This window comes from Musca domestica, unplaced genomic scaffold (assembly GCF_030504385.1).
Source record: "Musca domestica strain aabys unplaced genomic scaffold, Musca_domestica.polishedcontigs.V.1.1 8, whole genome shotgun sequence".
Classification (NCBI taxonomy): Eukaryota; Metazoa; Arthropoda; class Insecta; order Diptera; family Muscidae; genus Musca; species Musca domestica.
In genome coordinates, this window is record NW_026712409.1 from 2,485,228 (window position 1) to 2,511,508 (window position 26,281).

General features: G+C 37.0%; 3 protein-coding genes across 6 annotated transcripts; 2 read left to right on the forward strand and 1 right to left on the reverse strand.

Moving 5' to 3' along the window:
• Positions 1 to 156: 156 nt before the first annotated feature.
• LOC101901507 (activating signal cointegrator 1 complex subunit 1) lies at positions 157 to 1,609 on the forward strand. The gene is made up of 4 exons (XM_005176468.4): positions 157 to 376; positions 440 to 542; positions 598 to 1,017; positions 1,079 to 1,609. Exons 1-4 carry the CDS (start codon positions 223 to 225, stop codon positions 1,485 to 1,487), a joined length of 1,086 nt encoding a protein of 361 aa, XP_005176525.1. The 5' UTR covers positions 157 to 222; the 3' UTR covers positions 1,488 to 1,609.
• Positions 1,610 to 2,519: 910 nt separating this feature from the next.
• Positions 2,520 to 6,964, forward strand: LOC101901671 (uncharacterized). The gene is made up of 3 exons (XM_005176469.4): positions 2,520 to 2,704; positions 2,847 to 3,664; positions 5,507 to 6,964. The coding sequence occupies exons 1-3, from the start codon at positions 2,620 to 2,622 to the stop codon at positions 5,657 to 5,659; spliced, it is 1,056 nt and encodes a 351-aa protein (XP_005176526.1). The 5' UTR covers positions 2,520 to 2,619; the 3' UTR covers positions 5,660 to 6,964.
• Positions 6,965 to 14,356: 7,392 nt separating this feature from the next.
• Positions 14,357 to 25,079, reverse strand: LOC101887206 (protein dopey-1 homolog). 4 transcript variants are annotated; one of them, XM_059131110.1, is made up of 13 exons: positions 25,016 to 25,079; positions 23,991 to 24,266; positions 23,717 to 23,898; positions 22,645 to 23,599; positions 22,234 to 22,571; positions 21,856 to 22,162; positions 20,889 to 21,795; positions 20,711 to 20,819; positions 19,520 to 20,636; positions 15,966 to 19,458; positions 15,706 to 15,904; positions 15,316 to 15,649; positions 14,357 to 15,251 (listed from the first exon to the last, which is right to left on the reverse strand). In XM_059131110.1, the coding sequence occupies exons 2-13, from the start codon at positions 24,141 to 24,143 to the stop codon at positions 15,030 to 15,032; spliced, it is 8,316 nt and encodes a 2,771-aa protein (XP_058987093.1). In that variant the 5' UTR covers positions 24,144 to 24,266; positions 25,016 to 25,079; the 3' UTR covers positions 14,357 to 15,029. The 4 variants fall into 4 exon arrangements, with proteins under 4 accessions (XP_058987093.1, XP_058987091.1, XP_005176528.1 ...); XM_059131108.1 differs by lacking the exon at positions 25,016 to 25,079 and adding an exon at positions 24,707 to 25,009; XM_005176471.4 differs by lacking the exon at positions 25,016 to 25,079 and adding an exon at positions 24,698 to 25,009.
• Positions 25,080 to 26,281: the final 1,202 nt, after the last annotated feature.

Genomic DNA, 26,281 nt, shown 5'->3' on the forward strand with positions numbered 1-26,281 from the left:
AAATGACTAAAATGTAGTTAAATTTAAATTTATCTCGGAAAGAAAACCAGTGTTGGTGAACAAAAAATCAAAATAGTGAAATGTATATTTAAATTTATTTTCACGCACATCTGGCAACCCCTATTGCAAGGAAACATCTGCTGAGTTAATTTTAACAGCTGACAAATATTTTCAACATTTCGTAGAATTGTTTCTGTTTCTTTTCCCTCAGTGCATTTTAATATGAGTCGTGAAGTCTTGGCTCCTCCTCTGCTGCGTATGGGTAGTAACCGTTGCTACAGGGTCAATCTCATACACGAAGATTTCCAAAATAGCCAACAAGGAGCCATTGCAGCGCAGCAAAAAGGAGAAACCGCCAAACCATACATGGAAGACGGTACTGGCGGCTTTAACAATAACAAATATGTTTTGCAGTAATGTGTATTTCTTTTTTACACAGATCTCTATGGAGATGAGTACAACGACGATTTGGATGGCCAAGATGCGTGCGACATCGAAGAAACGGCAAACGGTCAATTTAAGTTAGCTATGCATGTTGCCAGGTGAGGGCTCAACTAGGAATCCTAGCTGTGCAATTTAATACTCTTTTGGTTACAGCTCATTTTATGGTGGCATTATTGGATTCAAGGGATCCACTAAACGTCGCATAGAAGGCGAAACACAATGCTCCATAAACATTCCACAGAAAACACCGACAAATAAAACTTCAGAAGCCAAGATCATTATTACGGGTCGGACTCGTAACAGCGTTGCAACGGCAAGACATAAAGTCCAGCTGCTGGTTGCTTCTCTGCGCAAGCGCATGAAAGCAACACACTTCTACGGTGTCACTATGACCTCCGACGAAATACGAGAAAACTTTAAAAAATTGAAAACCCAAATATTAGAAGCCGAAATTCCCGGTATATCTGAGGAATTATTCCAATTTGATCACAAATTGCATTTGACTTTGGGCATTTGCGTACTGCTCGATGACACTGAAAGAAAGAAAGCTGTGGAAATCTTAGAAAGCTGTCGGTAAGTAACCGACCTAGCCCTTGTGACAGCCACATATTATTTATCTGCCAATTTTTTCCAGTGAATTCCTTACAGATCTCAAGACACCGTTTACAGTAAAATGTAGCGGTTTGGAAATAATGAATGATGATCCTAGTTCGGTGCGTGTTTTATATGCCAATGTCGAGTCAGAAGAATTGCAGACGTTTGCCAATCTCTGTTTTGAACGCTTCAATAAAACGGGTTTGGGAATTGATGACTTTGACCGAGGTCATGTCAAGTTACACATGACCATCATGAATAATCGTTATCTTGAACGGGAAATACCCAATACTACTACGAAAACATTCGATGCGAGAGAAATTCTAAAGCGTTGGGGAAACTATTGTTTTGGTTCGGCTCAGTGTAATGAGGTGTTACTGTGCGCCCTTGGATCAACTACAGAACACAGAGATTTCTATAAAATAACTGGATCTCTTAAATTTAATTAGATAGTGCGAATAAATATTTCAAGACAGCGATTTTTTACTTTTTAGCATATATGTATTTGGGTACTTGGTACATCCTTATCCTATGATATTCAGAATTAAATAAAAAATTATTTCATTAGAGAGTATTGTTGTATCGTAATGGATATCGTAATTTTTGCAAAGTGCTTGTATGCAAATTTTTTAAATTTATTCTGAAAAACTTGAAAATTATTCGATGTCGCAATTTAGTTTGAATGTGAACTTTTCAGATAACATTACCAAAGATCAATTTCGAATGACACCCTCCACCATTAGGGGAAAATATTTTTTTTTTTCTAAGATATCTATTTAAAATGGCAAATTTTAAAATTGTAATCCAATGGATCCAAATGTCGAATATCGAGGGATGTAGAGATGATGGAAAGACTATTCCATTAGAAATTTACCAAAATCGTGCAAATACCGAATATCTGGGAGAAATTTTATATGTGGGCTAAATGCAATCAGAGGCCTATTTACACAAAGTAATATGTACCTATAAAGAATTTCACATGCCGGATTCCCGACAAATCCATTAAAAAATGTGGCTTAAATCATTTAAATACCGAAGATCGGGAGGTACCGTTATATGGGGACTGTAGGCTCTAGTAGACATATTTACACAATTTTTGTCAGATTCATAAGTGCCTATTAAAAATTAAACACATAAAATTTCAGACAAATCAATTGAAAATATTGCTACAATCATTAAAACACAGAATATCGGGAGGTATCATTACATAGGGGCTACTGGCTATAGTAAACATGTTTACACAATTTAATGTCAAATTCACACATCAAATTCCAGACAAATCCATTGAAAAATGTGGCTACAATAAGCAAAATACCGAATATCATGAGGTACCATTTTATGGGGACTTTCCGTAACGTAAATATAGTTATTATATTTTTTGAAGCCGAATACTTTAAAAATTTCCTAACCCTCATTTATCGATAAAACCGTTTTTCAGAGTTTAGTTGTCGCCGATTTGCTTGGACTGTTTGAACGCCGTTGCTAAGTATGCCATTCGGCCACGTTGTCTGTTTTCACCTGTGTTCTTTGTAAACATTGTATTTTGTGTTCTGTTGTTTGGTAAATGGATTTTACTATAGAATGAATTTCAACAAAATTACCACCTGCCATTTGTGGGTTGTTGTGTTCAGCACATTCTTTGTTCTAATCCACGGATACAGAAATAGTAAGTCGGATTTGTTGCTGGGAGTGGAGAACCACTCACAAGACGTCGTTTCTGTTGTCGATATTTCCATTGTTGTTAAACTTTAAAGTTCAGTGCATGTAGTTTGGGAGTTGTCTTAATGTTGGAAACTTTCCCTTTTCAGTTCGCCTGCAAGACAACCTTTGTGCCAATCGGTTTTTGGTCCAACTTAAGAACAAATTCAAAGAACCTTCTATGACTTTGATGGAGGAGCGAGATTCCGCTGTTGTCATAACGCAACGTTGGAACACCACACTTCCTGGCTTTTACTCTTCAAACAAAATAAACTACGATTGTGAATTCAAAGTATTAAGTAGTGAGGATGCCTATCGCAATCCTCGCGGCATTTACACTGTGATAAACCATTTAAAGTTCCGTCAACATCCCGAAACAAATAACTGTCTGGATTACATACAGTTTCGCAGTGGCAATCGATCGCCCAGCGATCCAATTTGCAATATTGGAGGACCCGAGGGTCGGGTGTTCGATGAACGTTATCGGGATCTGACTGTTTTCATACACATCGACAAGAGTCGCATGATTACGGAGCCATTGGAATTGAGCATGGTGTTGACGGCCCACTCGGAATGTAAGAATCCAGACGATTTCCTGTGCAATCGAACAGACCCATTTTCGTGCATATCTCGGCACTTTGTTCGTGACAATGTAACAAATTGTGAATGTGATGAGGTAGTATCATTATCATGTTCGCAAGATGTAACTCCTGCGCTGAAATTGGATACGACAAGTGTGGCCTTGTCGGCAATAACATCGTTGATCTTTACAATGGTCGGCGTGGGCTGTTGTGTGTGGATATGCTGGAAATATTGGAACTGTATAACGGTCCATCAACGATCGCATAACTCCAATGGTTCAGTATCGGGGCGACGTCACTCTCAACGTCAGCATTGGTCGCAACAGCAACAACGCAATGAAATAAGGGTAAGTGATGATAAACATATACACTGGTGGCCAAAACTAAAGCAACTTAAATCGCAAAGACAATAAATGTCCCGTAACTTTTACAAAAATAAAAAATCCGTAATTATTTTTCCAGTTTTAAATGATGGGTTTAATTCACTTTTAAGAAACTAAAAATAAAAATACAAAAATAATTTTGAACGAAAAATAATATATGGAAAACTAAAATGACCCAATTTTTGCTTGGTCAAAACTAAAGCAACTTTTGATTTTTTATTTTAAAGTAATTAAATTTTGGCTAGTAGTCGATAGCATAACCATTATTTTTGATAGCAGGTGCACACCTACGAGGCATTAAATCTATAACACGCTCAATTTGATCCTTGGGTGTGCTTTCCCAGGCACCCCGAATTCTTTAGAAAATGTTGTGCTTATTTATTTCCGAATCTCTCTTGATCTTCCTATCTACGATACTCCAAAGGTTTTCTATGGAGTTTAGGTCAGGTGATTGTGCCGGCCATAACAAAACATCAATTCTTGACTCCCGCAACCAATATTTGACAAGTTTTGATACAAGTTTGGGATCATTGTCATGCTGAAACACCCAAATCAGCCGAATATTTTACTCAGCGTAGGGGAACAACGTGATGTCCAACACATCTTTGTAAACAAACCGATCCACAACTTCTTTTATTTTGTGGATAGGCCCAAGTCCATAGAAAGAAAAACAGCGCCACGCCATTTTGACCCTCCCTCATGCTTCACTGTGCCTTTGCAACACTGCGGCTTGAGTCCTTCATTTTTTGATCTTCTCACCGTAAAATTTTTCACTTCTGAGCCTTTAATATTAATCGTAGACTCATCCCAAAAATAATGTTTTTTTCCATTGAGCTTGATTCCACTTAATATTATCGTTTCCGAAAGCCTTTTTGATTTTTTCAGATATAAGTGGTTTTTTGATGTCTTACGGGCATGCAGACCAGCTACCACTACTCGTCTACGCACTGATCTCGAGCTTATATCCAATGATTGCTCTCTCACCAATCCAGTTGAACTCTTAAATAGTTGTTTTTTATTTCTCTCACAATTTGTGGATCAGTACGGGCTGAAGTTTTTCACGGCCTTCATCCGTTATAGACTGTTACTACTGATCCAGTTTCAAAAAACCGACTTAGTATACAGAAATAATTATGAAATCAAATAAATATTTATGAAATATTTCTCGGAAATCATTTTCTGTGATATGTTGTTTTGATAGTCACTGATAATTTGCTGTTTTATACAGGTATTATATTTGCTTTTAGCCATTTTTAAAATTTTTTTGGGCAGTACTTAAAAAACGAAAAGAAAAACACATACTGTTTTAAAAAACTTCTCAAAAAGGATTTCTGACAAGCGAAATTGTCGAAGGAAGCAAAAAGCGATAAATATCACAGTAAAAACAACTGAAATTGCAGCGGTTATATGAATGTACAACAGAGTTGCTTTTGTTTTGTCCAAGCCAAAATCGGGTTAATTGACTTTACCAAACATTATTTTTTATATAAAAATGAATTTTGGTTTTATGTTTTAGGTTTTTAAAAAGTGAATAAAGTACCTAATTTAAAACAAGAAAAACTTTCTCATTTTCTTAATTTTTGAAAAAGTTACAGGGCATTTATTCTCCTTGTAATTTCAGTTGCTTTAGTTTTGGCCACCAGTGTATATGTATATGTATCTCAATACTATTAAGACCTATGCGAAATAATTGATATGGCACTCAATCATTATGTAAATATTGTCATATTGTTTAATAACAAATCAAACAGAAATGGAACGTACCACAACAAACATAATACATATGAATAATGTTTTCTTTTATAGGATGTCCCCGTTATTGAACTACCTACGGCCCCAACATTTGACATTGAAACCACAATAGCAGCAGATCACAGCAGAGGTGTGCATGGACAATCTCATCACGATCCGTCGAAAGATTTGCCACCCAGTTATGAAGAACTATTTCCGGATAGATAAACAAAAAAAATTAAATAGATCGAAATAATAACTTTGTCCAATACGCCCTTTTAAGCCAACTAAATGATAGAAATTCCTAAAAGACATACATCTTCCTCAAGGTGCCAGGTGCAGTCAATGATTACGGAAACAAAAAAACAATAAGTACCCTGTTAACAAAATCAACTTTACATTTTCAGAGGATATATAATAAGCTACCTCCAAATTATTTAAACGCAGAAAAGTATACGTGGAAAATGAAAAAATGCGAAAAAAAACATAAAATCTTAATAAAATTGATTAAATTATTCCGACATTTTCACTTCTGATTTTATGAAATTACCCTCTTTAAATTCATAATCATTCTAAACATCGGATTAAAATAGACAAAGTCGAGCTTAAAAATATTTGTATCTCTGATTAGAAATTATGTGCAGAGATATCTAAGCTTTTCAAAAAAGAGTGATAAAGAACAGTATTGCAAGCCAACTTATTTTAAGTACGCAGTATGGACATTGGAGTATGTATACTTTCTGTTTTTGGTGATTTTAAGATAATTTTTGTTTATTTGTGAGTAGCTCGTTATGTATTATTAATGCGGGGTGCGTGTATTTTTTTTGTGACCGTATAAGCTAGCTGCAATTTTAATAAAATTGTCAACCATTTGTATAACGTCATTTTCATAGTTTAACTGTAAATATATATTTATATTTTAGAGAGCATTAATTTACACAAGAATCTCTGTTGAGAAAATTAAAATTTTATATATCATAAACTTTGTTTTTACTAAAGATATTACTAATTACTTTTCAAAATTTAATTTTAGCTCAAATTTATAGTTATAAATATTGCAACTTGGCGTCGAATACTATAATACCTAAAAAGCCAATATTAAAGTTGATCGTTAATCTAGTATTGTTGACTTTAATTGATTGATATGTCTCCAAGGTGACTAACATGAAACTATATTGGTAAAATGATTATATAACATAGATACATATTTCTTAGATGTAAGCCCATACATTATATATACTATCCCCCTCGAATTTATATTTGGTCCAAGTATTTTTTAAATTTTCCTTTCAGCACAACAACATATAAAGCGGTACCTGTTAAGTTTAAATCCAACCTATACAAAGGAATAATTATTTTAAAGATTGTGGAAAATTGTCTCAAAAATATGGCATTTAATAAGAAAGTATTGCATTTTGTATTTGTGAAATTCGTAAAAGAAGTCGCTAAATTGAATTTGTTTATATCAAATATATATTTATTAAAAACAAAATTGTTTGTAGTTACAAATAAATAACCAAATACTTATCTAAAGATTGAATGTTTCAATTTAAATAAAAAATTAATACAATAGGTAGGGGAAAATGCTCCTAAGGTCGGCATATCCTATTGGTCCATTTTTATATCCTCCACCATAGTATGGGCCATTTGTCATTCCGTTTGTAACACCTCGAAATATACATTTTAGATCCCACAAAGTATATATATTCTTGATCAGCATAAAATTCTAAGCGAAGTCACAAACGGTGGAAAACACTCTAGCTTCCGAACGAAATGAAGTAATTTAATAAAATGTTACTCAAATGTATATTATTTCTGTAGGACTTTTATTGAAAATGGGCCATGTAGGTTGGTATAGCCACCATATAATGGCACCCCCCCCCCCCCTATTTTCGGTTTTTTGGCAATTTAAGCGACATTATTCACCGGAAATGTTTCAAATTTGGTGTTTAAAATTCGTAACAGATATTGCAGTCTATGACATGTGCAGGTCCACGTCTTTGTAAAGCTTTTGGTGATTTAAGCGACATTATTCACCGGAAATGTTTCAAATTTGGTATTTGAAGTTTATAATGGATACTACAGCCTAAGACAGAATATTGTCTGCGCAGGTTGACGTCTTCGTATAACTTCATATACCTCCCTATATTCGGTATTTTGATGATTTTAGCTACATTATACACCGAATATTTTTTCAAGTTTCGCATTTGAATATTGTAATGGCTTATGACAAAAGTTGTCTAAGCAGGTCCACGTTGTCATATAGACTCTTATATAGCGGCTACATTCAATATTTTTAATATTTTAACAGAATTTTTAACGGATTTTACTTTTTTGAAAATTGCCAAATTCGTTCCAAATGGTGGAGGGCATTCAAAGTTCGGCTCGGCCGAACTTACAGCTTTTTTACTTCTTTATATCAAAACTCGAATAAATTAGAATCAATACAGATCTACTGGGTAGTGTTGTGATGCCAGCAATCTCTGAACAACGTTTCAAAACCAAAAATCAAGAACAGAACGAAAAACAGTATTTATTTATTATTTATTTCTTTTTATTATTTATTTTTATTTATTTCTAATGATACCTTCTAATGAAGATTGCGCCGAAAAGGCGTAATTTGCTCTAATAATTTGGCCAGCAAAATTAGCCATTTTATTCTTCTTTGCATTCGAAACATTGAAAACAAGAAAGAAATTTTATGGAAATGTACACATGTTATGAATGATCGTAGAGCAAAAATGACAAAATGCTTTGCGTAATTACATTTTTTTGTATAATCTTGCATATGCAAATTTTTTCCCAATATAGAAACAACATTTAGTGTGGCCAATTGTTGGAAAGTCTTTTTATACGATTTCAAATGGTAGCATTAATATAAATAGGTTTAGTAGATGCGGTTCTAACCCGGAACTTAAACCCGGCGTTTGGGGTCAAATATACTGGTCCGGGAATCCGTCCCACAAGAAAAAAATACTTTCCTGGAATCAGCGTACAAATATATACGACTGGAAAAAATATCCTCGAGTTAAGCCGCTGGAGATACATATTTAAAGATAATTGGCTTTTCTATGGACCTTAGATCCATGTTAATGTTTATCCACGCATATCCAAGTTATTTGCAAAAAAACCCGCTACTTATGAAATTCAACTCTCCCCCACCCCCTCTCCCTAATAATTAAATGCTTTTGCGCCTTTTTGTAACCATCGATGCATTTATTTGTCAAATAACACATAACTCTAATTCAATTTATACTATTTGGGGAGTAGTATTTAAAAAGGGCTTCCTATGGACCTTAGATGTTTATCCACGTTATTTACAAAAGAAAACTATCTTCTTAAGAAATTCAACTCTCCCCCACCCCCTCCCCAAAATAGTTGGATGCTTTTGCGCCTTTTTTTAACTATTGGTGCATTTGTTAAATACCACTTAACTTTAATACTATTTGGAAAAGTTTATCAAAATGGGTTCCTATGGTCCTTAGATCTATTCCAAGTCAATGTTAATCCACGTTATTTGCAAAAGAAAACTATCTTCTTAAGAAATTCAACTCTCCTCCACCCCTACCCCAAATAGTTGGATGCTTTTGCCCCTTTTTTTAACTATTGGTGCATTTGTTAAATACCACTTAACTCTAATATATTTGGAAAAGTTTAGCAAAATGGGTTCCTTTGGTCCTTAGATCCATTCCAAGTCAATGTCTATCCACATTATTGGCAAAAAATCAGCTTCTTAAGAAATTCAACTCTCCCCCACCCCCTCTCACATATAGCTGAATGCTTTTGCGCCTTTTTTGTCCAAAACATTTATTTGTCCAATTTTGCTCGGCAAAAAAATCAAGAAATCGACTTACCGACACTTAAAGTTTGGGAAGCTTTTTCTTTGCTTAAATTTGTTTCGATTCTTTCAACCATATATATAAACTTAAAATACACGCGACCCGTCACTTTTCTTTTGCGAAACGACACATTTTGTTACAAAAGAAAACTATCTTCTTAAGAAATTCAACTCTCCCCCACCCCTTCCCCAAAATAGTTGGATGCTTTTGCGCCTTTTTTGTAACTATCGATGCATTTGTTAAATATCACTGAACTCTAATACTATTTGGAAAAGTTTATCAAAATGGGTTCCTATGGACCTTAGATCCATTCTAAGTCAAGGTTAATCCGCGTTATTTGCGAAAGAAAGCTATCTTCTTAAGAAATTCAACACTCCCCAACCCCTACCCCAAACAGTTGGATGCTTTTGCGCCTTTTTTTAACTATTGGTGCATTTGTTAAATACCACTTAACTCTAATATATTTGGAAAATTTTATAAAAATGGGTTCCTATGGTCCTTAGATCCATTCCAAGTCAATGTCTATCCACATTATTGGCAAAAAATCAGCTTCTTAAGAAATTCAACTCTCCCCCACCCCCTCTCACATATAGCTGGATGCTTTTGCGCCTTTTTTGTCCAATGCATTTATTTGTCCAATTTGCTCGGCTCTTGCATCTTTTTTGTAACTATCCATGCATTTATTTGTTAAATACCACTTAACTCTAATACTATTTGGAAAGGTTTATCAAAATGGGTTCCTATTCACCTTAGATCCATTCTAAGTCAATGTGTATCCACGTTATTGGCCAAAAAATAGTCTCTTAAGGAAGTCAACTCTCCCCCACCCCCTCCCTAAATAGATGGATGCTTTTGCGCCTTTTTGTTCAATGCATTTATTTGTCCAATTTTGCTCGGAAAAAGAAAATTAAGAAATCAACTTACCGACGCTCAAAGTTTGGGAAGCTTTTTCTTTGCTTACATTTGTTTCAATTCTTTCAACTATCTATATACACTTAAAACACACGCGACCCGTCACTTTTATTTTGCGAAACGACACTTTTTGTTAAAAAAAATTAGTAAAACTTGATTAAAATTGTTAAAAGTAAAATTTGCTGCACTTTCAGCTGCGCTTGTTCGTTCACGTTCAAAACTAAATTTAAAACTAACCTGTCATGTCATTATCAACCTTGTCATTGCTTTTCCGTTTAAGTTAGTGCAAATGTTTACGACACGTAAGGCATCTAAAGGAATTAGTGTAACGGTATTGCATTGAGATGTCTTTTAACAGAATTACCTAATATTCGACGTACTCGGCTGACGTTATCGAAATACGTCGAACATATGAAATTTTAAAAAATATAACAATTGGCTGAAATTTAAAAATGATTAATTTTTCAAAACAGTTAGTAGCATGGTACAATGATATCAAGGTAGGGCCATGGTACAATGAAGAGAAGGTAGGTCAACTTTGAAAAAATTGCAAGTATAGAGGTCTACCTGTTTGGCTTGTAATGTCAGAATTACTATCAAAACAATAAAAAAGCAAACAACTTGTTGCATTGATTTTGAATAAATAATTTAAAATCGCGAAAACTGAATGAATGGTCAAAATTTCTTCTCAATATCATGTTCTGTATATCTCTTATGGTTTATTTCGCTACAAAAACTGTAGATTTTGTCGATGCATTCGTTGCAATAAGCATTTTGAAAACACCCGAATTTGAATACTTTCTGAACAATTTTTTAATATTGAAAAGAAGACACACACATAAGCAAATGAAGTTGACATATTAAGCCAGAAAAATAAAAAAATTAAATCATATGGTAGTTCTGCCCTACCTTGAATTCATTGTACCATGGGTAGGGCTATGAAACCATACGATTTTAATTTTTTTTTATTTTCTTGGCTTAATATGTCATCTTTATTTGTTTATGTATGTGTTTTCTTTTCAATAACAAAAAAATTGTTCAGAAAATATTCAAATTCGGATGTTTTCAAAATGTTTATTTCAACGTATGCATCGACAAAATCTAGAGTTTTCGTAGCGAAATAATCCTTTAGAGATATATAGTACATGATTTTGGAAAGAAGTGTTGACCCTTCATTCAGTTATCGCGGTTTTCAATTATTTATTCAAAATAAATACAACAAGTTGTTTGATTTTTTATTGTTTTGATACTAATTTTGACATTACAAGCCAAACAGGTAGACCTCTATACTTGCAATTTTTTCAAAGTTCACCTACCTTTTCTTCATTGTACCATGGTTAGTAGATTTTATGATGTGTACCTGACGAATATGGGTAATAGGGACGTACAAAAAAATTTACCACAGTGGGAAGTAGATTTCTTGGGAACCCAATCAATTATTTTAAAATATTATTGCAAATCAATAATTTCAGTGTTGGGAAGAATATATATGTTATTTCAATCAAGGATTCTGCCCACCTTTTTTAGCAAGTAAAGGCAAATACATATCAAGTTTTTTACTGGATTAAGTCATCGGCTGGCTCCTTCATCAAAGCGTTACCTTAAAATCGATGTACTCAATCGACGTTTTTCACCACACAATTTATTTCATGAGAGTTACCCAAATATGTCGGACGTACAAAAGTTCAAAGTTGAACATTGACAATTTTTTTTTTTTTTTTTTTTTTTTTTTGATGATATATATAATTGAATAATACAAAAAATTAAAATATTTTTAATTGGAAACTATAACGATTGGGCGAATTTAAAAATGTAAGTATATTCTAAAATATATAGACCTGGGCCTCAATTCTTGTTTAGAGAAAATGTGAAATGAAAACTTTTATAAAGGAAAGAAATGTCAAATGAAAAATTTTATAAAGGAAATATTTTTCATTTCATATTTTCATAGAACAAGAATCCAGCCCCTGGTGTATTTGGGTAATGCGGACGTACAAACGATTCTACCATAGTGCGGAAGTTGAATATTTCTGTACGCTAAGTCGTAACGCTGTTACAAAGGAGCCATGTATTCTTTGCCCTTAAGGTAACAAAACATTTTACCATAGTGGGGGAGTTAAATATGTGTGTACGCTATATTTATTTTAGGTAACGCTTTTAAATACTACTATTGTGGTGAAAAACGTCGAAGGCGTACGTCGGGTATTAGGTAACGATACATAACTTTATCAATTGACTTGCGTTACTTAAATTGTAATGCTTTTGCACTAACTGTCAAAGTAACACTTGTTTTAGCGCGAATTTACTGCAGTTACCTTGCAATTGTATTTTAAAAGCGTTAGCTGCGACAAGCTATTGCAGCAAGATGGGTAGCAAATTTTACTTTTAACAATATTAATGGAGTTTTATTAATTTCTTAACAAAAAGTGTCGTTTTGCAAAGGAAACGTGACGGGTCGCGTGTGTTTTAAGTGTCTGTAGATAGTTGAAAGAATCAAAATAAACGTTAACAAAGAATAAGCTTCCCAAACATTGAACTTCGGTAAGTCGATTTCTCAATGTTCTTGCCGAGCAAAATTGGACAAGTAAGTGCATTGATAGTTACAAAAAAGGCGCAAAAGCATCCAATATTTGGGGGAGGGGGGAGAGAGAAGAATTTCTTAACAAGCTATGTTTTTCGCAAATAACGTGGAAAAATATTGACTATGGTCCATAGGAAGCCATTTTTAAAAACTACTCCAAATAGTATTTGCAATATGCAACGATAGTTACAAAAAAGGAGCAAAACCATTCAATTATTTGGCTAGAGGGGGTGGAGGATACTTGCATTTCATAAGTAGTAGTGGTATTTATTTTTACCTTGATTCCAGGAAAGTATTTTCTCTTGGGGGACGGATTCCCGGACCCGGATATTTCACACCAAACGCCGGGTTTAAGACTCGGGTTAGAACCGGATCTGCAGGTTCTGGAATAGAGCAAATGTATTTCCTATCGCATTCATATCGTATTCCATATTTAATATAAAGATTCTACTCAAGGGGTATTGAATACGCAATACCATCAGCAAATTTTACAATAAACATTTGAATTCTAAATATTAGAAAATTTGTGAAAGGAGAATAAAATGGCTAATTTTGCTGGCCAAATGATAGGAGCAAATTACGACTTTTCGGCGCAATCTTCATTAGAAGGTATCATTAGAAATATTTCTTAAGTAATAAATACCTATCTTTTAAGTCTGTTTTTCATTCTTTTCTTTACTTTAGTTTTTGAAAACGTTCACATTTCATGTTAAAAGATAGCTGACATGACAACACTAGCCAGTAGATTTTAAATATAAAAAATGCCGAGCATTGGGAGATGCCGACCTTAGGAGCATTTGCCCCTATCCATTGTATTAACTTTTATACCCTTCACCATTCTTTCGAGGGTATATTAGCTTTGTCATTCCCTTTGTAACCCCTCGAAATATTCCTTTGTTCGTTACTTCACTTTTTTTCTTTTCTCGGTGGCGTGGCTTTGGATTTTTGTTGCAATTATCTGCTGTTCAATATCCCAAGCCATCCACTTATCCTACTTCGGAAGTGGTTTTTACTTCGATGTTTCATCTGCAGCATAGCAGCTTTATAGGAAGTGCGGAACCCACACCATTAAATATATGGGTCCACCTTTGATTTTGTACCTTTTAACAGAAATTGTGTCAAGTTATCACCTTTTAATTTGTCTTGCAATTGCTATAAAGTTTATAATTAACACCCCAAATATGAATATGGATGAATGCTTAAAATTTAATCAATACGTCGTATATGTCTCCAGGTGCTTCAAACCAAGACAGAAACATATGCGACATATTCCTTATCAGACATTTGAAAATTTTCACCACTCGGCTGCTTCATTCCTCTCCAATCTCTTACGTTGTTTCTTCTTACTTTTATCAATGTGTCCTATTTCTTATTAGATATTTGAAACACAAAGAAACCCGGGAAGGAACTGGATTTTTAAAATTTAAATTTCAAGGATTCGCTAAACCCAACAGTCATTTCCTGCTTAATCACGTCCGGCGGTAACCATTGTTTCTCTTTCTAACTTCTGTCAAAGCCTCTCGATGATTATTCCTTAATAACAACACTTATCCACCACAAAAAGGGCATTCAATTCCAATAAGTGAGAACTAATTTTACTTTGGAATAACATTAATTTTATTTATTTATCAATGAGTTTCATTTATTGTACATATAATATTCTTGTTGTTTCCTTCCTTTTGTCAGATTCACAGCAAATACATAATGTTATGTTTATGATGATTACAATATTAGAAAAAATTATAATTATGATAATAGTGGTATAGTTACAGTTCTTTAAATTTTCATAGGTTATGTGGGTGTTTGTGTAACATATATGGGTGTGTGTGTGTGAGGTTTCCTAGCCGAACAATGAGAGTACAACTTCCCTCAGAGTTATGCATATATTCAAGCTAATTAGATAACATAGAAATAAAACGATACTAGTTATTTAGATTTGGGTAGAGATTTGAGTCCTTATATCAAAAGAAAATGGGGAAACTTTAGGCCACAGGTAGTTTAACTATTCGCATTAGACATAAAATGGAAGATGGGTGGTCTCAACTTTTCTATTTAGAATTGCACGATTTGCCTCGGCCAAATGAGACGGCCGTTGTACTATGGACGGCGGCGGAGACGACGACGAAGCCGACAATAGCAGCATGGAGGCTTGTGAAAAACGCGATGATTGGGAATTTTTATGTGATAGTTCAGTATTTAATGACATCAGGCAAGTGTCCGGCGCTGCACATATGCCATTAATAGGGACAGTTGTTGGTACATCCTTTCACCTTGGTGTTGTTGTCGAGGGAATTTTCTCTAAGAAGTCTTTGGACAAAATCTCCTCGATTTCCTGTAGGCAATTGTTAACTTCGTGATCGATATCAGCATAATTATGTGGATTGGGACAGGTAACACTTAGAGTTGAGAAGAAGCCATACAAATCTTGAAGTGTTGAAATTTGCTGGCAAGTAAGCATCAAATGACGACCCCGTTTTATATTCAAAGTCTGCACACGGGAAATTGGTTATTAGTGTTAACAAAACGTTTGTTCTATTTCGGTCAAAACTTACCGGAGAATGTACCGTGTATTTCATATCCATGAGACGGGCAATACGTCTTATGTGTGGTACATAGAGTGCCGTTTGGCCAACGTTTTCATCATTTATCATGCCATTGGGTATTGATTTGTCGCTGACATCGAATTCGGTGCCCACAAAGGCCCAGCGGTACATTTGGAAGTGAGGCAATAAGGTGGCGGGTAAAACACAACCCATTTCCAATAGCTTCGAAGCTTCCAACTGCACAGAACGCCAGTGATACAATTGACTTTGTGAGGTATTGCCATTGCCACCAGTTGAAGAGGACCATGAGGCGTCCATGCCAGAAACCATACGAATATGTTGGCTAAAAATTATAGTAAAATTAAAATTATTTTATTATTCAATTGTGTTGGTAGCTACCTTAAGTCATCTCCATCGGTCGTCTTCAGCTCCTGTTCCATTGCCAGAAAGACTTGAACCATTTCGGCTATAATAATCGGCCACAAAGAAGTGACATGGTCGGGCGACATTCTCAACAACAATACACGGAAACACAAAAATACAGCCGACTGTACTGAAGGAACGTTTGCCAACAGCCGCAAGCTATTGGCCAGTTGTTCTATAAAACAAAGATGGACGATGAAAATGAAGCGCAGCAAATATTCGTGCAAATAACCTACCTTGTATTTCGGGCATATACTTGTGGTACTGATCGAATTCACTGCAAAATATAACAAAGGCCAAACGCTTCAGCAACATGGAACGTTGTTCGTACTCTTGCTCTCTCGAGGCAAAAATATTCAGACTTCCTGTTTGTGTCAGGGATACGCGGCTCATCAATTCACGGAACGTGGTGTTATCGTACGTCATCAGACTGTCCATAATTTGCTTCCAGAACGGCAAGCAGCTGATATCCATTTGAAAGAATGCTGGATCCAGCAAAAGATCCATCATATCTTTGCGCCAAGCCTTGCGAGTGTATTGATAACCACTTAAAGATGCCAATAAACTGGAGCAAGCATAGAAAGATGGTATGTTACGAGCGGTGTGGTTTTTCAGATACGGCGTGATATTGTATAGTAGTGTGGTAATAATTGAAACCACTTTGTCCTTTTCTTGTGAGCCATAGGCCACATCCAGCAAATTTGCCAAAATTGCGGCCAAAACACTTTGAGCTTGGACCGAATACTTTTGTAATACCGCTGTGCCGCCAGAGCTTGAGTTTGAAGTCACGTCGTTGTCCGTTACCAATGGGGTTATGTCTTCTTTGACTGCCAAGTTACGGCGTAACCAGGTGGTTTGCTCCAAACAAGATCCAGCCACATTGGACAGTGAGTCCACAAGTCTGGAGGTGACATCGTGCAAGTCACGGATGTCTTTTTTGTCTTGGAATGGCATTTGAGGACAGCGCTGCACAAACTCATTTAGCAACATTAGCAAGGTGAATTGTGCCGGTGGCGTGAGCGATAAACCATCCCTTAGTAGAGCCAGCAACGATGTCCAGGAATCGCCCAATTGTGGTGCCGGGGCCGACTTCATATAAAAGTAAAATAACTCCAAGGCACTGACCTCTATTTTAAGGTTTGTCGGTGGTCGATGTATTGGCGGTGGAGATTTTACAACTTGGTGTAGTGTTTGGACGAACGAGTCCATTGGCATCACTCGAATGCTAGAGACGAGTGATACCAGGCTAAGCTGTTCGTTACAGGCTTGAGGCACTGAATTTCTTTGATATTGCTGAGCTATAGAAAGATTTTTGTATTCATTGGCTGACTTTTTGCGATGAGTCTCTCCCCTTTCTTGCCATGTTACGGCGATTGCTGCCAGGAAGTTGCAGCCATGGTGCAGCGATATGGGAGACAGGAATTCCATTAACTGCTGTTTAATCTGACGGATTTGACCCAAGTCGCTATCCCAAACAGCAGCCACACTGGACACTATACGCGGCAAATGTGATAGGACTGCATTGCGGGCTGCCAGCAGCTGCGAGTTTTTGGGTGCCTGTGAGTCGGCCTGATTTGCTGCAGAGGTTCCCGATGAAGGACCTCCGGGTAATAAGGAATGCACAATGCTATTGAACAGTTGACCGGTATTCGAGTTTTGTGATGCTATGGAACTTGTTTGCGGATATGCCTGGTTAAATAGCTGTGATAGCGTGGTTTGTTGTGTGTTGTCCAGCAAACAGTAATGACACAATATGGTAATTGCTTCCAGTTGCGAAATAACGTAGTCGGGCGGCAGACCTTTCTGGTCGTTGAGTCTCATTTTTGTTAGCTGATCAATATTATTGCACAGTTGATGGACAACGCTTATAACTATATTGGTGAGCGAACCAAACTTGAAGCAATTTAACGACGACGTTACCAACTCTGTCCAGTTGTGATGCAAAGGCTGCAGGCGTTCATCCTGCAAAGCACTTAATACAGCCGATAGAAACATTGGCTGTTGGCTAATCACACAGTTTGGCAAATACTTTACCGATGTCAGTTGAGATTCCGACGATGAAAGGCGAGTCGGAGATATACTGCCCGATTCCGATTGCTCATTTGCGGAAGCAAGGCCAGCATCATTTTTCAAAAGCGTTACTTCATATTCCAGCTTAATGACAACCATGAGCAAGCGTAAAAGTTGAATTTGCAAGGCTTCGGCGTGAAGGTTGTCGTCATGGGGGTTATTAAAGTTTATTATTTGTTCGGCCATCGTTGAACCGGGATAGATATGGCCATAAGTATTTACCGACGAGTTGAGGCAATGTAAAATGACCTTTTGCAGTTTGCACCGTGCCATCAAGTCTGCCAGATAGCAGGCTAAACCTTTGCCCATTCCCTTGACAATTTCAATGAGTTCTGTGCAAATCAAAGTTAGCAGTTCGACGCTCTCCAATTGGACTCGACAATTGCCCAATATATCCGATCTTGTAGGCGGTTCGCTGGCAGCGTCGTGTGATTCAACATGAAAGAATCCGCGTGCATAAAACAAACACAATAGCAATAAAACCTCCAGATGCATGCATCCTCGATAGCTTTGGGCAAACTCCGATGTGGTAATACTACCCATAAATCCCTTTCCTGCAATGCACTTGCGATGTCGCGTCAGTAGTTGTTTCAGAGAACCACTCGATAGGGAAGTGGTTATAGACAGACAGAGGAAAGTGCGCGTGTCGCATGAAATTATGTTGCGCAAGGTATGGAACGCGTACAGGGTCTGTTTGCTGTCGTACACATTCATGTAAATGAGCATGTGGTTTTGGAATAGGGGAAGTAACTTTTCAGTTTGCAGGCGCTTTGAACCCCCGTCATATGAGAGGGTGCTACTTTTGGTCGATGAACGCTTGCTGGACAAGTCGTGTTTGAGCAATTGTGACGATGCCGACTGTCGTAAGATTTCCAAATTTTGCTTGCTTTTCTCTAGCGTCTCAGGTGTTAGTTCCCACTCCTTGGTCAACGACTTAGACGTTTCCAGATTTAGAGCTTTTCTCTTTTCTTCTATATTTATAAACTTACTGCAGCTATCTTCCTCGTCGTCGTTTTCCTTGGCAATCTCTCCAGTGGTGAAACTATTGTTGCTGTCTGTGGAGATTTTAGATATACAACTCATTCGTTTTTTATCCATTTTATCTTGGCCCGTCAGTTTTTTAGACCGCAACTTCTTCTTCAACTGATTCTTGGGACCCTTTTTACGTTTGCTTGAAGAAATTGATGTATCCTTAACTTGATCAATTAAATCATCCACAAATGATTCCACCTGGCGTTCCTCGCTCCTGTTGTCGAAATATTCATCGGCCGGGTGGACTTCCTCCTCTTCATTATCCTGCTCCAATTCCAAAGACAGGGGTCCTTGTTCTTCGGTCGTTGTAGAGGTCAAACTTGTTTCCCCCGGTGTCTTCTCGCGTGTTAGATGATACGTTTTGCGATTTTTCGTGCGCTCATGTTGGGTCAAAAGATCTGTAACGCTTTCGATTGGACCCACAAAACGTTTAAGTCTTGTTTTATTCTCATATTCAGAGCTTTGAGCAGTAATGGAATCGTCTTTCTCGGCACTAGTTTCCCTTTGTTCTGACTCCGAATCATAAAGGCTGCTGTCGGAATCATCCGTATAATCTTGTTCACACAGTGGATCATCATTTTCATCTTCTTCGTCTAGCTCTTCAGGGTCATAGTCGTCCATCGCCATCTAAATAGAAATTTAAAGTTTAAAACATTCCAAAATGAAAACGGATGTGTAATGTTTTTACCTTTTTCTTTAGCTCTTCTGGTTCTTGTTCATCGTCAAAGTCCAAAGAATTTTCCAAAGGATTTACAATGAGACCTATGGTTGTTGTCGGCAATGAAGCTGGGTCCAAAGCGCTGACATTGGGTGATGTTGAAGTCGGGGTTTGGTCGCTTACAAAATTTGAGGTTTTATTTTTACTGCTCAACGACACGCCAAAGATTTTCTTTTGTATTGAACGAATGGGACTTCGTTTTTTGTTGTGACTCGTCGAATCAGTTATATAACGGATATTGCCATATTCCGAACTGACAGCATATACATCAGCTTCGACTGAGCTATCAACGTCGCCTGAATTGAGGTTTTTGGATCTGCTCCCTAACGAATCTTTGGCAACATCAGAACCAGTTTCGTCAGAGCCCTTGCGCAGCAAATGCAAATGGACAATTCCCACACGTTTTGTGTTCGAGGCCAAGAGTATTTTATACAATGGCTTTACCAATCGTGAAAGATCGCCCCTCAACAGGGCAGATTGCAGCCACTTAGTTACACATGTCCTTACTGACATGTACGGAGGCAGTGCTAATGTGTCCAAGACTTTGAATTGAATCTTCTCAAAGCCTCTGGTTTGTTGCTTATCGCGTCCCAAGTGCCACAGAAGTTCATACTTCTTGAAACTGATTGATTCACTTTCAGTCAATTGCTCAATTGCTGCACGATTTACCATAAGTGTGGGGGTTACGCACATCATATGGATGTCAGTTGCTCTGTCGAAATTATATGAATTCCAGGCTGAACGCAAGTTCTTCGCCGCAGTCTTTCTTAAAACACCCATATTGCCTTCCACAGTATCGTAGGCAGCAGTGAAATGTTGCTGCATGGTCTTGGCATACATTCGATTGTCGATGATGCGCTCGACAAGACCACTTTCAAGGCAATTATGCAGTTGATAGAGTAAAGCACACACTTGAGTATTGTCCACATCCATTTCCCCCAGGTAGTCCCATAGATTCGAGGTCAAAAGCTGGAACACCCTCGTGCGTCGCTCTATATAGTGGACATGGCCGAATTTGAGCAGGGGTAGCATAACTACATATGTCACCCCAGGACTGGTGGTGTGTTCTATTTGAGATTTGAGAAGACTGAAAAAGAAACCATTTTGACAAATACATTTATTGCTCTTCCCAACGGAATCCACATTGTCTGATCTCCTTACCTTATTAGGTCGAATAATGTCGTAATGGCCGATAATTGCAATTCTTTGTCATTCTGACTATAGCAAGCAATAATACAAAGAACTTTTAGCCAACTGGGTAATTCCTTTTCTGTAAAGACATACGAAGAGAGAGATAAGTAATTGTTGGTGGTACTAAAGAATATTCATGTAGGCTTACCGGCTTTCTCCAGTGTTATATTTTTGTTACAATTCGGGAATGTTGACATTTCAACCAAAAGATTGACGGACAGTTTTATGGCTTGCCTCAGTGAAGGGACCAATTGTAAATCCAAAAGGGATTGTAGACGCTGTTTGGTCACATCATCCAGTTCATAAATTGCACCCTCCTCTCCGTCTTCACTGCCGTCTGTATTTTCTGACTGACCATCCACCAGCGATCGATTCAACAATGAGTGCAACTGCTTAGAACGGTTAACAATGTGTATTTTCAAGGTTTCAAACAGATTGTCAATGTCGAGTAATCTACATGGGTTCAAATCCTCATAGACGTGTTCATGTTTAAATATATTTTCAACATTGGGTATTTTCGCTACATCATTGATAGTTTCTTGTTTTTCTACTTGGACTCTTATGGGACACTTGGTGTCATCAACTGGCGCCTGCTGAGGTATATTCAGTACTTTATGACAGAGGTACACCTCAAAAAATACTTCATATTGTTTAATACATTTCTCCAGAATAGTTGCTGTGGCCATATAGTTGTTACTGGTGTCCTGTACATCTTCCTCTCCTGCCCTATTTACCTCCTGATAGTTAAAAATAAATCCCTCGGCCTGCTGTTTGGAGATTTGTTCCAATGGAGCACTTTTAGGTTCATCCTCTTGATAATCACCACTAACGGGTGTATCTATTCTGCTCCCGTTGTTGGAATGTACATCGGAGCCAGTAGCGACTGCCTTATTTTCTGTCAATACCAATTCATGGGGTCTCGATTTTTTCGGGCTCATGCGTAGTCGATTTTGAGCTTGCTTTCCCTTTGCTTTGATTTTCTTTATACTGATTGGAGTGTCCAAATCCGAGGACGATTGTCGAGGATCTATAATTTCTCCTGTGTCGGGACAAATCTAAAGAGATATTTTCATTATATATTGTTGTTCATATACCCATAAATCATCTAATCTTACCTCTTTGTCCAACTCTGAAAGTTTTGAGAAGGATTTAGCTTTCTTCTTTTTGGTTGGGCTTTTCCGTTCCATATGCTGGTTGGAATTACATCTTCGGATGTTGTCTTCGTCATGATTTAGGGACATGGTGTGGGAGTGGCCATCTTGATTGGCAAATTGGTCCAGTTTTGAATCTGACTTACTCTTCTCCAATGCATTTGCCCCCATCAAAGCTGAAATCGGCTGGGACCGTGCTGTGTTGTTGGCATTTTTGTCATCGCTTGCAGATTTATTTTGTTGTGAACGTGGTAAAAGTTTAATTGGACTCCTATCATTAAAAGATTAGGGGTGATTTCACACATTCCTGACACATATATTGGATTGTATCGAAAAACTTACGTTATCATTGGCTGCACCCTGGAAACGATTTTCATGCAGAGCTTTAGAGAAGCAATAATCTCATCGTCGTTTAAGTTTTCTAGGTGCACTGTCAGCATTTGTGTTATGGCCAGAAATACTTTGGGCAAATAAATACGCGTCGTCTCATTGTACATCTCGAGAGAAATTGTCTCCAGCAAGAATTCAGTTAGAAAACATATTTCCACTAGACTGGGATCGCCGGACCCAACAACACACTGGAAACGTTGTTCTCCTCCAACACCACCACTACTACTATTGCTATTTGAGCGTGTGTACGATTTCCTAGCTTTATCTGAATCCTGTTGCGATCGTTTTGTCTGCAAAAAAAAAAAAAAAACACACAATATGCTAGGAGTAGAGAGTAGATGATTTTAAATGTCACATGTTTACCTTCTTGCAAGCTTTTTCGAACATAGTTGTCATAAAACTCCATATATAAGCTGGATCGAATGTGGCAAAAAGCAAGTTGGACGATTTAATAACCTCCACATTTCCAATCGATAAAGACATGGTGCGTATAATGTCGCATAGGACATAATCTAACACGGCACTGCCTATTTCGGCCTTGTCCAAGAGTGAGACCATAATGCGATATGGCTTCAAGTCAACAGGTGTGCATTCCAAGCTAAACTTTAACGTTGTTATAATGGCTTGGATAACAACATGTCTCGAATGCTTTTCAAAGTACGATTCAGTTTGTATGTCTCCGCCATCTCCGTCAGTGCTTGATATTGCTATTGATGGTTCTGTTTCATATGTTGGTGAGTTCTTCAATATTTCCGAACCCAATAGCCATGAATACAAACGTCTATTCAGCGACATATCCCTTCTGAGTATGGTGTTTAGGGCATTTGTAACCAGTTTTGCTAGATCGGCTTCTGACAAGAGCTTGGTATGCATTGGAAAGCCCAACAGAAGAAATTCCAAAGTATTACGTTGCACCAAAATTACATTGTCGTTGAGGCAGGCGCACAGACCCGACATCATGATGTCGCGGTTATGGCCCATAACATAGATTTGCTCCTGCATACTCATGCGTTTATTGAAATGCTCCAACAAATAGGTAATGGCTGGTAGACGAACGGGGGCATTGGTGGCCACACATTCCCAGAGGACGGTATAAAAGTGTGTGGGGTTAACGGCTTGGCAAACCTGAGTTAATAAGGAGCTTGTACGTTCAAAATGATCCAAACCGCATTCATAACCTGGCAAAACTCCACTTAGAAAGCCGCTTAAAGCTGGACGTAATTTTTCACCAAGCGGAACAAAATACGTTTCATATATACCCAGTAAGGCTGGGCGCACATTCATGGCGGCATATCCCAGCAGAGGAAACAGGCCAGAGCTGGAAAATAATAGAAGAAAAACTTCCTATATCAATATTTTTTGCAACGATAAGCAATGCCAAATCGAAAAGCTTTGGGTGAGATATTTGGGATTGTCTTAATTGTTAGTACCTTACCTGTAAATAAACAATTCCGTCGCCAACCGCTCTGGTCCCGTCTTTCCGAATATAACTCCATATGTTTCCAATGCTTTCAAATGGACGCCAGAAGGTAATGCTGGATGCATGCATTGTGCCAAACGTTTTGAAATCTTTATGCGCCTTGGTATTATTTGATATTGAGTGTTGCTGGAAATGGCCTGCAAAAACAAATGTATTATATTAATAATGGTTGCACTGATAACAACATTGAGCGTGTGATTCACCACACGCTGACCATTCGCCTTCATACCTTACTTAATTTGCCCAATGCCGATATTAAATCCGCCCATTCGCTGGAATATTCAAAATTCCTCAATGCCTTATCAATATTTGACATGTAGTTGCGATACTTTGCCTCGGCCATAAGCTTCTTCTCCTCCATCAGCACATCGGCGGACTCCATGGTGACTGACCAAATCACCAAGTTGTCTGAAACCCGACCACCACCGTTATCAGTTACTCTGCCGACTGTTTCGTTGAATCGAGAACTTGCCTGCTGCGATGGTGCTTAAATTTGTCTTTAAAACTTAAAATAAAGAAAAGAACAATTATTGGACCAACAATCAAAATGTCATATCCACCACCACCACTTCAACACTTCTTAGTCGACGACAGAGTTATTTATACTTAAAGAGTATCCCGATTTTTAATTATATTAATATCACTTTTTAATTACGATGTACAACGTACACACATATGTAGTCTGTTATGTATATACATATGTGTGTATGTAAAAAAATTTGATCGACTTTAGTAATATTTATGACGACCGAGAGCTAACAATTTCTTCTACTTGCTAAAAGGTGTTGTTTCAATGTGGGGGCAGACGACGGGGGAACTTTCAAAAGCCTAATACATAATTGATTATGGGAATGTGTGGCAAACGTTTTTAAAATTTTGTTTTCGTAAATCTTGCAACGCAATACCCAGCTAGCTATCCCGGACTCCTTCACTCACACGACTCACTTGTCCTTCAACTTCTACTTTCTACTCAGACACTATTGGGGTTTTCGAATCCAAACTGTATGTAAACATTTGCTGACGCATAACTTTATCCCTTTGTCGTCGTTGCTGTTGTTGGGGACTTCATCATCATTTGTCTGTCCATAGAATCGCAGAAAATGTCGTCTCCGATTTCTCGTTTTGTTGATGCAAATAATTTCTCTTTTGTTTATATTTTAATAATTTGACACTCTGCGTTGTTCCGAGAATAGCATCCGAATGTTTTGTTTTTGAAATCACATCAATAATTTATGTTTTTTTCATTTTAATTACAGAACGAAGAAAATTTGCAAAAAAAAATACAAAGTGTAGGGTTGCCGTAGACGAACTAAAAACTATGACAAAGAAGGTTGTTTGTTGTCAAAATGTCAGTGTCATATGAGCTAAAAAGTAAACAACTAGGAAAGTGTCGACTACTACGGAAAACATATGGTTGTTTCGGATGCGCTATACGTTTCCACTAACTACTGTCTCAAGTGGCCATATTAGGTGTGTCTGGTTACCCTAAAATTTGTAACAATTGTTGCAAATTTTTACTCGAAGTCAGTCGTCTTCAATGACATATAATATAATAATAATATGGATCATTTCATTGTTACTTTAATTCAATAGGAGACATTGTCAACATATCGTGACATAGCATTATGTTATATTATAACGGAACTGAAATCTACAAAAGAGAGCGATTTTAGAGAACAATTTTGACAAAACAGCTGACTGATTGCTAGTACAATGGACTTATCGCTTTGGGTGGTTGAATACTTGCTTTTGTTTTCTTTTCACATTTTCAATAATTTTAGAACCATTCTCAAAAGGTTAGTAAAATTATTGAAAATGAAAAAAAGAAAACAAATTAGAAAAAATAATATGTCTTTGGGTAGGAAAAAGTCATTAAGTAAATTTCACTGGATAAACGATTACCTTGTTCGTCTAATTTGTTAATCAATCAGATTATTATTCAGATTCCTGAGCCATCAGAGCTATAAACATATGTTAAACATTCCTGACAATGGATGGTTGGAATACACCAACGAGAGTTGATCGAGGCTTTATAGGGACAAAAGGCTTTAAATGATGAATACAATTTTAATGTCTCAATACATTGTTCCGCTGAAAAGTGTTGTATTCCTTCGTCCACAAATAAGTGTTATATCTTTTTGATTTTTTGTAGGAATAATGCCCTTTTTTATAAACGGATAATTGACACTCCAGTCATCCAGGACCACAAAAGTGACTCACATAGTAATTATTATAAGAATTCCTGGTGAACACCAAATATTTGTTTGACTGTGATTTATTTTCTTTGGACTGCTATAAGTGTAAATTAGAGTGATTCTAGACTAGAAACTAACAGGCGACAATTCAAAATCAGTAGCATCATTTAAGTGATGTATGGCACCATTACGGGGTATTTTGAAAACAGAAAGAAATATTGACAGTCTATTCTGCAGACGAAATCTTTCTAAATATATCCCAACATACCAAAAATGCAATACAGCTTGAGAATAATATTATGAAAATAGTTTGACGTGACAAAGA

Coding starts and splice junctions, on each gene's coding strand:
- LOC101901671 (XM_005176469.4), top strand. CDS start 2,620: ATGAATTTCAACAAAATTACCACCTGCCATTTGTGGGTTGTTGTGTTC. Junction 2,705..2,846: donor AATCCACGGATACAGAAATA/GTAAGTCGGATT, acceptor TTCCCTTTTCAG/TTCGCCTGCAAGACAACCTT. Junction 3,665..5,506: donor AACAACGCAATGAAATAAGG/GTAAGTGATGAT, acceptor TTTCTTTTATAG/GATGTCCCCGTTATTGAACT.
- LOC101887206 (XM_059131110.1), bottom strand. CDS start 24,143: ATGGAGTCCGCCGATGTGCTGATGGAGGAGAAGAAGCTTATGGCCGAG. Junction 23,899..23,990: donor CATTGGGCAAATTAAGTAAG/GTATGAAGGCGA, acceptor TTGTTTTTGCAG/GCCATTTCCAGCAACACTCA. Junction 19,459..19,519: donor CAGAAGAGCTAAAGAAAAAG/GTAAAAACATTA, acceptor ATTTCTATTTAG/ATGGCGATGGACGACTATGA.
- LOC101901507 (XM_005176468.4), top strand. CDS start 223: ATGAGTCGTGAAGTCTTGGCTCCTCCTCTGCTGCGTATGGGTAGTAAC. Junction 377..439: donor CAAACCATACATGGAAGACG/GTACTGGCGGCT, acceptor TTTTTTACACAG/ATCTCTATGGAGATGAGTAC. Junction 543..597: donor TTAGCTATGCATGTTGCCAG/GTGAGGGCTCAA, acceptor TTTTGGTTACAG/CTCATTTTATGGTGGCATTA.